At 44.2% G+C, this 11,180-nt stretch overlaps 1 protein-coding gene and 1 long non-coding RNA gene across 2 annotated transcripts; one reads left to right on the forward strand and one right to left on the reverse strand.

The window, feature by feature from the left end:
* Positions 1–1,748: 1,748 nt before the first annotated feature.
* BRIX1 (biogenesis of ribosomes BRX1) lies at positions 1,749–11,111 on the reverse strand. Its single transcript, XM_081929927.1, has 9 exons — positions 10,904–11,111; positions 9,080–9,191; positions 8,421–8,464; positions 7,786–7,856; positions 7,103–7,152; positions 6,601–6,824; positions 4,317–4,418; positions 2,739–2,864; positions 1,749–2,126 (listed from the first exon to the last, which is right to left on the reverse strand). The coding sequence occupies exons 1-9, from the start codon at positions 11,066–11,068 to the stop codon at positions 1,857–1,859; spliced, it is 1,164 nt and encodes a 387-aa protein (XP_081786053.1). The 5' UTR covers positions 11,069–11,111; the 3' UTR covers positions 1,749–1,856.
* On the forward strand, positions 2,100–3,747 carry LOC309380227. Its single transcript, XR_014172737.1, has 2 exons — positions 2,100–2,240; positions 3,229–3,747. It is a non-coding gene; the product is annotated as an uncharacterized lncRNA (long non-coding RNA).
* Positions 11,112–11,180: the final 69 nt, after the last annotated feature.

Here is an 11,180-nt window from a genome sequence, read left to right on the forward strand (position 1 = left end):
GCAGTGAGTCCCTTTTTGCAGTGCACTAGAAATGTGCTGTTTGAAAAAACAACCCAGAGCCAAACCAGTGTGATACTAAACAGCAGGGCAAGGTACTCGAGACTGCAGTTCCGGTCTTGCACCAGCCACAAAGGCCCCATGCATGACCGTGGATCAGCTCAGCTATTATCTCTGAGCCCAGCCTATCCTGCAGCCTTGTCAGTGCAGCACCTCAGCTGTTCTTTAGAGGAATAACAGAATATGAATATGCATTATTTGGTCTCATCCAAACACCTTTATACCATTGTCATGTATGTCATGGTTCCCACCCCAAGAATCCTGAGAACTATAGTTCATGATGTTAGGATATTTCCGTTCCACCTTAAAAGGGAGCAGGCTTGTGAGTCACAGAGTCTGCGTATTTCCTGTTCACAGGATGTTTATGTTTGCTATTGCTTTCGTTTTCTCTCTCGGTGCCTGAACACGCTAGCAGGCAGTCATGATTTCTTTGTTCTGACCAACGCTGAATAAACATTCTAAACGATACTCTCCTGAGTGCAACTTTCGCTGTGTGAATTCTGCTGATAGAGTGTGCACCAGCCTAAGAATGTGGCAATCTATTTCTGAGGCTTCGTGTCGCTAATTGCTGATACTGCAAGTCTACGGGAGATCAATGGACGTCCGGAGTCAGCGTGGAGGCAGTGATGGCCTTTGTCTCCCTGGCAGTATCCCAACACATGGGTGCTTAGTTCTTAGGAGACCCCTAAGAGCTACAGTCCCAAAGAATTGAAGGGTATAAGAGTTCTCACAGTGGCCAGTCAGATGCCCATGTGGCCTTCAAGCTGGACATGGGCGCAACAACACTCTGCCCACTTTCAGTTGCCAGCAACTGGTATTCAGAGACATGTTGCTGAACATGAATTTGTCTAATTCTCCTTCAAAGCCGTCCAAAATGGTAGTTATCACTGCCCCCTGTGGAAGTGAGTTCCATAGCCTAACTATGTGCTGCATAAAGTAAAGGTAAAGGGACCCTTGACCACTAAGTCCAGTGGTGACCGACTCTGGGGTTGCGGCGCTCATCTCGCTTTATTGGCCGAGGGAGCCGGCGTACAGCTTCCGGGCCATGTGGCCAGCATGACTAAGCCGCTTCTGGCGAACCAGAGCAGTGCGTGGAAACGACGTTTACCTTCCCGCCGGAGCGGTACCTATTTATCTACTTGCACTTTGACGTGCTTTCGAACTGCTAGGTTGGCAGGAGCAGGGACTGAGCAGCGGGATCTCACCCCCGTTGCGGGGATTCAAACCGCTGACCTTCTGATCGGCAAGTCCTAGGCTCTGTGGTTTAACCCACAGCGCCACCCGTGAAAAACACCAAAAACTACCTTCTTGATAGGCTATGGGTACAGGATTCTGCACAACACTACTGCATATGACACGAATGGAGAATAGCAGTGGGCTGACACACAAGCCGGCTGCTGGAAGAGTGTAAGAGGTACTTCGAACTACCTTTCTGCTGTTGCCTTTTATCACAAGAACATTAAAAAGCATCTAACCAAAAGAAGAGCATGTCTTCAAGTTTTCTTAATGTACAATGTTCTTCTGACTTGGCTGCAGCTTTTTTCAGAAAACCGGTCCAGGTGGATATTTGGTTTGTCCCAGTCAGTGAGTTCCTGTTGAACGAGCGCAGAGATACAGCTACCCTTCTCCACACATCACCTTTTCTTTAAGTGTTTTAGGGCACCATCAGAAATTACAAAACTAGCCCATAATCAATGGTGCAGACATTGTTTATAAAGTTACTGTACACAATCCGGTTACAAAAAAAGTAGTAAAAGCTGTTTAAATGGTTGTATTATTGAGTCCCCTTTTTAAATGTTTTAGACTCCAATTCCACCAAGTTTTCTCTTCAGCTTCCTTGAGCGCTGATGGAGTTTGTTTTTCTTTTTCTTCTTCAAGCTCATTTTAGGCTCCGGCTTCACTAGTTGTATTTCCTCGGGCTTTTCCTCAGCTGGCGTTTCAAAAACAACTTCTGTTGGATCTTCAGGAATCAGCGGCTTCTCTTCCTTCTTCTTCAGTTTCTGCAGCTCCTTCAATTGTTGTTTCTCTCTGAATTTAGCAGCTGTGGCTAGTCTTATTGCCCGGCGATGCTGGAAGCGGAAGAATACAATTAGAATGGCTACACCAAAATACAAGTGTTGGAGCTACAAGAGGAGACCAAACCCACGAGGAAGCTGTCTGATGCTGTTAGACCACTGGCCCATGTAAGCTCAGAGCTCTGTACATTAACTGACAGCAGCTCTCCAAGGTTTTGGAAAGGATTTCCCCCATGCCCTGCCCAGACGTGCCCACAATTTAATCTGGCACCTTCCATATGCAAAGCATAAACCACAGACCCTCACTATATCAATTCTGCAACCAATATATTTTAATGGGTTAGCATTAATGGTTGCTGAACATTAACAGCAACTCCAGTTAGCCGTACAACTTAGAAACCACTGCCTGGACTTAGAATCATAGAAAGCCAGCCTTTGTATTCCAGAGCAAACACAAGCCTGAGGCCAAAGGTCGTCACAGAATACTAACTAGTGGGGTGGTTATTTAAAGCCTACTGCTGAGAACCCAGTGGATTGGACTGTTGTGGGTGGAGAGAGTTACTAACAACATTTTACTAAAGGATCTCATTAACAGCGTTGTCACAGTAAGCAGAGGAATCGGCCAACTGAAGAGTGTAGGCTTTAGAGTGTTAAAAATAGTATTACCATATTTGGAGACTGGTAATGAGGATTTTCATACAGGGTTGGTCCTCCAAAGCTGCCCTGGAAGATCTTGATAAGGTTTAAGACAAAGCGCGGCCCTATTTCTACCAGGGCTCCATCTTCTATTATCTGCAGAGTTGAAACATTTGATATTTCAGTGCAAAATAACCCTTTTTTCTACCATACAGGTGCACAACTGCCGCAGGCACCTAAAAGGCACCTTAAAATACCCAATATTGGTGCAAGATCCCCTCTAGCTGTGTCATAGAGCAGCTTAATGGCTTTTGTGTCCTCAGACACTCCAGTGGATCGAATCAACCTAAGCTGACCCTGATAATAAAAATGGGCTAGAATATGGAGATTGTTTGTGGGAAGTAAGAGCATCTTAGCTGCCACTAAAGCCACAGCTTGCACAAACATAAGGGTTGCCTCTTTTTGTTTCAGAATGGAATTGTGTCCTTTTTGTAAACCTGTAAACTTTTGCTCTTCGTAGGAACAGTCTGAGTACAACCAACACGCATGTAGGACTGAACAACAGGAGCCCATGGAAAATAAAAAGGGAGGCATGATGAGTGTAGCTTCCTTACTACGTAGCCTGTGGACTACTGAAGCCCTTCCACAACCCCTAAACACTCTTTCGACTACTGACCAGATATCACTCATGACTTAAGTGTGTGTTTCTTCATTCTACGGCCTCAAGGACATGCAGTTAAACTCTTGAATGATAAATTGATTCTCAGAACTTTAAGGGAAATAATAGGCACTTGTGAAAGTGCTAAATGTGATCCATAATCAAGTGATCTAAAATGTGCCTGCCACATGCACAAGTTCTGCACTGTGGAAAATTATCTGGGTCTAGGAAAATTTGGCATTTTGAGTTTTGGCCATTACCCTTTATGTGTCAAGCTAAGTTACTAGCAAACCCATCTGAAAATGTCTTATATTAGGAGAGAGGTATATTCTAATCAGCTATGGTTAAATATGCGAACAAGTCTAATAAACCCTCAGATTTTCATGCTCCTTCCTTCTCTCTTCCAGTGTAACTATGAGATTAAAAACAAGATCAAAAGCTTCCGATGAGCCATGGTTTAATGTTACATTCATACTCCAAACTATGCCTATCTTTACAATAGTTTATTGAAAGGAGGCCGCTTCATAAACCAGGGTTGGCTTGTTTCAGTAAAACGACTGTTAGGACTAACCACAGTCTTTTCAAGTTTGGACAAAATGACAAACTAGTTAGTCAAATATTTACTGAAAGATTCCAACCTGTTTGCAGGCAGGTGCCTCACCTAGGTTTGTTTCTACAATGATCAACCATAGCTTAATATTTATTCTCAACACAGGCTGTGTCACACAAGCCATTAGCAAACCTGTTTTTGCTCTGTTATATCACTTCATCTGCTTTACTAAGGAATATTTTAAAAAATATAAATGCTAATTTGTGCCAGGCAAAATGAGTTCAAGAAAATGTTCACATAGCATTTTCCAGTTTAAGTCATTGCATATAGATCCCAGGCAGCGGGGTGGCCAGGGGTGTTTTGATTACATCATCTCACGAGCAAAGCATAGGTAAATTACCTGGTAATTTCGAAACCAAATCCTCTTGTCTGTTATGGAGAATGTGAAGACGTGATCTACAAAAGGCTGGCTTTTGGGATGATACAGAGGAGTACCAAAAATCTGGCAGGGTGAAAAACGACAACTTTTTAAAGCAATCCATATGATCAAAAGATTCAGCACAATTCTGGGTGAGCACTGCATAGCTCACTCTGTGTGGCGCTAACACAATTGGTTTACCACACAATCAGACTGTAAGGTGCTCTGCTCTCATAGATTACATCTGTGTTGTATTATATGTACTGTATTTTCTGGCATATAAGACTACTTTTTAACCCAGGAAAATCTTCTCAAAAGTCGGGGGTCGTCTTATACGCCGGCTACAGCAGCAGCTCCTGCAGCAACTCCCCAACAAAGGATAAAACGACAGCAAATTAAATCAGAGGACCCCAAGCTCTCTAGATGAAGCAGAAATACGCTTGAAAACTGGCCCCAGAAGCCCCCAGCCACTGGGAAGTGGAGCGGATTTCCGAGCCGGACTGGAGACTGTTTTTAAAAAAAATTATTTGGTGTGCGTTGGAAGAGGGGTGGTCTTATACGGCGAGTATATCCCAAACTCTATATTTTAACTGGAAAAGTTGGGGGGGTCGTCTTATACGCCGGAAAATACAGTAATCTGGTCATTCTTGGTTTTTGTCACAGAATGGCTGCAGCCTTTGCACCAACATGCTTATATCGCAATGCAGTGGCACTGAAAGGGCAAACAGTATCAATCAGAGCAGATATCTGAACCATGCTGGTGGAAATGGAGGTGAAACTTCTACCTAGCTTGGTCAACTGGACTATTTTTAAGTGCCAATCCTCCATTTTGGAACTGTACTTATGGACCAAGTCTTCCAAAGAGTAATGTGAATGATTAGCATGCAGCTCAGCTTGAAGCACAAACATGAATACTGGAAGAACTGGAGGCAGAGATTTATCCAACACGTTGAAAAGTATATTTTCCGTGATCAGCTTAGTGCTGTTTGTCTGCTGGCGCCAGCGTTAGATTTAAAGAGTGACAACTTAGAAGCCTGTAGCTCTTTTCTATCAAAAGATCAGGATTGTGGGAGATAAACACTGAATAATGTCATTCACTAAATGGATTACAGGTGATTTGCAACGTACGCACATTTAACTAGTCCGCCAAAAAATAAAAAGTGGACAAAAAAGGGGTGGGTGTCCGGAAAAACTTTGGCAATCCATCCCCCCATTGCACCCCAATGTGTTTTGACTCTGCAATTTTGTCTTTATGTGTATGAGAATGTATGAGAGCCACCTGCATAAACCTAATGGCAGGCACTGCCTTACCACTAATATTTTAAGTACCGTATTTTTCGCTCTATAAGACGCACCAGACCATAAGACGAACCTAGTTTTTGGAAGAGGAAAACAAGGAAAAAAAATCTGAATCCCAGAAGCCAGGACAGCAAGCGGGATCGCTGCGCAGCGGGATGTGCTGTCCTGGCTTATGGGATAGCCGCGCACAGCCTCTCTCGGGCAAGGGGAGCCTTCATCCCCTGCTCACGAGAAGCTGCGCGCGGCTAAGGCTCCCCCAAGAGCCGCACTCCCTTTAAAGAGTGCACAGGGTGTGTGTGCGGCTCTTGGGGGCTTTTCCCCGAGGGGCAGCCCTTCTCCCTCCTGGGGAAAAGCCCCCAAGAGTCACACACACACGCTCTACGCAGCTCTTTAAAGGGAGCGCTGAGCAGAGCCTCCCGCCTGCATTCGCTCCATAAGACACACACACATTTCACCTTACTTTTTAGGAGGCGGAAAGTGCGTCTTATAGAGCGAAAAATACGGTAGCTGTAGGAGACTTTCAGGCTTAAAAGTGAGGTTTACAATATTTTAAATAAATGCCACCCTGCTTCTCTCCATCTCTCTTCAACTACTCTTGGAACAAAACAAAAAAACATTCACATGCAAAACCCACAGTCCCTTCAACCACAGCACCAGCTAAGAAATGTGTACTGGCTCGAGAGATAGGGCTTATCATTTTGTCAAGTGAGTTTCAGCACTGCTGGGTTGATTCCAACTCGGTTCTCCTCAGACCAGACTCAATGAAAACAATGAACCCCAAGTTAGTCATTGATGTCAATGGGTTTACTCTGAGCAAACTCAGTTGGCTATGACCTACCGATCTGAGGAACCCACAAGTTGCCATTGCCACATCAAGGTGCACGAGGATCATGCTATCCTATGGCAAAAAAGCACCTGCTATTTTAAAAATGGGAGAATTGACTTATAAACACTGCCATATACTGACCTGAATGAACAGCTCTTTCAGCACAGCATAATGTGGCTCCTGGTCGAAAGTCTGTGGGAAGAAAGTCAGTATTTTAGAAATCGGCAAAAAAAAAATATTGATTGTAAGATAACAGAAGGTAATATGGTATCCTAAGAGATTGATACTCGCCTTATCAAAAGACAGAATGGGCCGGGAGCCTCTCAAACAATTCCCAGTCATTTTCAGCTCGGCCAGCGTGTGAACTGCAGTGATATTAAGTAGAGCTATGTCAAGTCAAGATTTTATCGTTCAACAAGAATAAAAACTTTTTCAAGTGTTAAAACAGAAACAGAACAGCAGTGATTGCAGTTTGTAATATTAATATCTTCCAGACATTTAGCCAGTCAGTCAGGTCAGTCTTTAATGTTTTAACCACAGGTTACAACAGACGACCAGATGTGTGTCTTTGTAGGGTCATTCAGGAAGGAGTAAAAACAAACCAACAGCAATCAAAGACATTCAATCACATATTTGAACTTACTATTCTGTACTAGAAACTTTGCTGATGGTCCATGGGGGGCATTTGAAAGCCTGAAATAGACAAGAGGGAAAGAAAGAAATCCCCAATTGAAGTTATGCTTGAAACATTAGAGTGGTTGAGTATCAGTGATGTTAATGGGGTGTAACACACAAAATTCCTATCCAGCAAGAACAGCTTGAAAATCTTGCAAATAAGGACTCATCTGGTTAAGAGGGAACTGTCCCCAGGTGCCCTGATAAGCCCCTGCCTAGTTTCTCTGAGTTTATTGGGTCTTGACAATGTCACAGGAGAGTGCTCCAGACTGGGAAACCAGAGATTTTCGTTCATATCCAAACTTTTGCCTGTAAGGTAAAGAACAGCATCTAACCTGTTGCATGGAACAGAGCAGAGGACACAGAAAGTGATAGAAGGGGCTGGGTGTGTCTTGCCAATTTTCTACTGCTGGTACAAGTGGATTGTGTTATTATTTTTCCCTAATAATTTGTCATTCCCACCCCCCCCCAGTAGTTTACAGAACCTATAATTTACAGAATAGTAAATAGTTTCCAGAAGCCCATTCAAGAATGGAGGCCTGGAAACCCAAATGATGAGAATATTCCTACCTATCCACTTTGCACTTATCTACGGATGTCAGAAATTAGAACACACAGGGAAAATATATTCTGATTTAAATTTTTTCTCACCACACATAAAGATCCTGCTTCTTCTTTGCTTCAAAAAATATGCATTTATTGCAATTTTTCATTTCACAGACCTGCATGAAGCACAAAAAATAGTTCCATAATCTGAAACATTGTAGTTTTTCCAGTGTAAATCAAAAGTTTCTTTTTCCTAAGTATAGTTATAGCAATTTGGAAACTGAACACATGAGCAGGGACAATTGTGCCGGCTGTGAGTTGGAAGGCGCTTGCAGCAGGAAGGCTGTTTATAGGTGTGGAGGCCTCCAGCACAATGCAAAACCCTATAAACACAAGGAGCATACACAATTAAAAGACACCTCACTGCAGACAGTCTCCCTCCAACTCATAGAGGGCAATGGGGATAAACCAACAGGGTCATTCCCACTCTCCCTGCTCCAGTGTTCTGCCTCCAGATTACTGTAATGCCTGAACAGGAGCGCTTTCTGCACAGTGCCATGAGAGTCAATCAAAGGAGATACAGTTCACTTGCACTGTTCTAAACATGAAATTATTTACTGTTACACCTTGAGAAAGCAGCCACTGAGGTACCAAGTTTTGGGTTAATAGCTGGATTCAAATCTCCAGAGCCAGGATATATAATGGTTAGTCTTAGGCAAAACAGGGGCATCATAACTTACCTCATTAATTACAAACAGCTTATCTTTCCTGTCCATTTTGGTGTCTGGAAAACAAACGAAATTAAACAATGTATGTGTAATGATCGCAAAAACATCCTGGTAAGTAATTTCACCTACACTTCTTAGAACTCTTTGAAATTACTGATAAAAGTTGCTCTAGTCCAGCCGAGTTCTGCACACGTATCCCTACCTAAGACACTAGATGTAAACAAGCACTGGGCCCAAGGATTCATCTTCCCAATCCAGCAGCTAAGGTTGTATGCACAGAGTACTAAATTTTGCCTTAAAAAAAATAATCTGCCTATCAGCAGATCACCAATACAATTCTGCTTTTGAAGGTGGCTTGATATATGCACTCCCAACAGCTGGATTGGGAAGAAAAGCAGCACGCACCTACTTAGGCTGAAGAGGACCTGTATCAATATGCTGCTTATCACAACTTTTACTACAACAGAAAAATGTTAAGGTAAGAAACTTTACACAGCTAGAAAACAGTAATGCTTAACTACAGTATAATTATTACATTCATTTTGCTTCACATACCAGTGTTTTTGATAAGCCGGTCGTTGTTGTTATTTAGATTTGGACAGTTCTACATGAGTAGAAACAGCAAACTTTTTAAAACAAGACACAGAAGACAGATAAAATTAAAAAAATACCTGCTTTAGCATGGGGCATCATTGTTCTTAAGTCTTTCATGAGATGCCTTGTCCTAAAATTGATTCCTCTGGAAGAGAAAATGAGAACTCTCTCCTTGTTTTTCCATTTGCCCTGAAAGACAAAAGTATTCATGAGAAGGAAACAAACAACAACAGATTACCTCAATCATTAATTTTCTGGATAGTTTCGGGGATGTCACAGCCGCAGTTATTAGTATATAAAATGGGAGCAGTGAAGTTGATATTTTTGGGCAAAAGCAATTTTAACGCAGAAAACTCTTCTTCATTACATTCCCAATATGTTTCAAAAGTCTATATATTGTATGACTTGATATTCGCAGGATTGCACAGACTACTAAAAGCTGACCACCACAGCTGTTTTAACATTTCATAGAATTTATACACTTGACTGAAAAAACCAAAAATACCCCACTCATCGAGAAAAATTCACAAGCCTGTTTTAGAAACATGCAAAAGTTAAACGCTAAAACATTTCTAAGCATCTGGCTAAGCCTTGTCTGAACAGGAATGTTTTAAACAGGCGCCAGAGTGCGGCGAATGCGCCTGCATGGATCTCAATATGCGGGGAGTTTTGAAGGCCACTGTACCGAACAACCAAGTCCTTGAAGAACCGGCGAACTTAAGACCCCGTTTGCAAAGTGACATTATTATGTTGCCCGGTCCTACCGACCAAAGTGTGTGTGTGTGCAAGGAGATCTCATGGGTAAACTGACGAAGGCAGCAGTCCAGAAACGAAGCCCCATGGAACTCAGTGGAGCTCACTGATGAGCAAACACGCTCAGGGCTGGGCTGGAAAAAGCCCCCTGTTATCTAAGAAGCAGCGGGAGGGGGATGGATGGCAGCTAACAGATTGAGGTTGAATCCTGACAAGACAGAAGTACTGTTTTGGGGGGACAGGAGGAGGGTGGATGTGGAGGACCCCCTGGTCCTGAATGGGGTAAGTGTGCCCCTAAAGGACCAGGTGTGCAGCCTGGGAGTCATTCTGGACTCACAGCTGTCCATGGAGGCACAGGTCAATTCGGTGTCCAGGGCAGCTGTTTATCAGCTCCATCTGTACACAGGCTGAGACCCTATCTGCCCGCGGACTGCCTCGCCAGATGCTGCATGCTCTGGTTATCTCCCGCTTGGACTACTGCAATACACTCTATGTGGGGCTATTTTTGAAGGTGACCTGGAAACTACAACTAATCCAGAATGCTGCAGCTAGACTGGTGACTGGGGGCGGCCGCCGAAACCACATAACACCGGTCTTGAAAGACTTAGATTGGCTTCCAGTACGTTTCCGAGCACAATTCAAAGTGTTGGTGGTGACCTTTAAAGCCCTAAACAGCCTCAGTCCAGTATACCCGAAGGAGCGTCTCCACCTCCATTGTTTGCCCGGACGCTGAGATCCAGCTCCGAGGGCCTTCTGGCGGTTCCCTCGCTACAAGAAGCCAAGTTACAGGGAACCAGGCAGAGGGCCTTCTCGGTAGTGGCACCCACCCTGTGGAATGCCCTCCCATCAGATGTCAAAGAGAAAAATTACTACCAAACTTTTAGAAGACATCTGAAGGAAGCCCTATTTAGGGAAGTTTTTAATGTTTAATAGGTTATTGTATTTTAGTTGGAAGCTGCCCAGAGTGGCTGGGGAAACCCAGCCAGATAAGCAGGGTAGAAATAAATTATTATTATTATTATTATTATTAGCTCAGGGCACCTTTGTTCCACGAGGAGCACAGCCGCCACACACCCCGCGCGGCCAAGTCAAGGTTCTGCTGGCTCGGCAGCCCAGCGCCCCGCTTGTCCCCCTCGTACTCTCCTCACCTGCGAGACCGGGGCCGGGACGACGTGCTCATCCGGCCCCGGGGTGGCCTCAGCGGAGGCGCCTTGGCCCTCGCCCTCTGCCCCCGGAGCTCTCTTGGCGCGTTTCCTCCTCGGCTCTGCCGGGGCTCCCTTGCCAGCTCCACGCTGCCTCTTGGCTGCAGCCATCTTCGCACGCTCAAAGCGCCGCCGGAAGTCGTACCAACCGGAAGTCGGCTTCCCCCAGCCTCTCTAGGATTTTCCGAGAAGCGGAAGTAGGAGATACTTCTCCGCTTGAAAC

The sequence above is a fragment of the Podarcis melisellensis genome (genome assembly GCF_964234715.1).
Source record: "Podarcis melisellensis genome assembly, chromosome: 11".
NCBI lineage: Eukaryota > Metazoa > Chordata > Lepidosauria > Squamata > Lacertidae > Podarcis > Podarcis melisellensis.

Bases quoted from the DNA above. Each gene is read 5' to 3' on its own strand.
- BRIX1 (XM_081929927.1), bottom strand. From the start codon at position 11,068: ATGGCTGCAGCCAAGAGGCAGCGTGGAGCTGGCAAGGGAGCCCCGGCA. The intron at 8,465-9,079 runs GTATTTTTTTAA...TTTGTTTTCCAG, and splicing joins GATGCCCCATGCTAAAGCAG to ACACCAAAATGGACAGGAAA. The intron at 7,153-7,785 runs GTGAGAAAAAAT...TGTCTATTTCAG, and splicing joins AAGCAGGATCTTTATGTGTG to GCTTTCAAATGCCCCCCATG.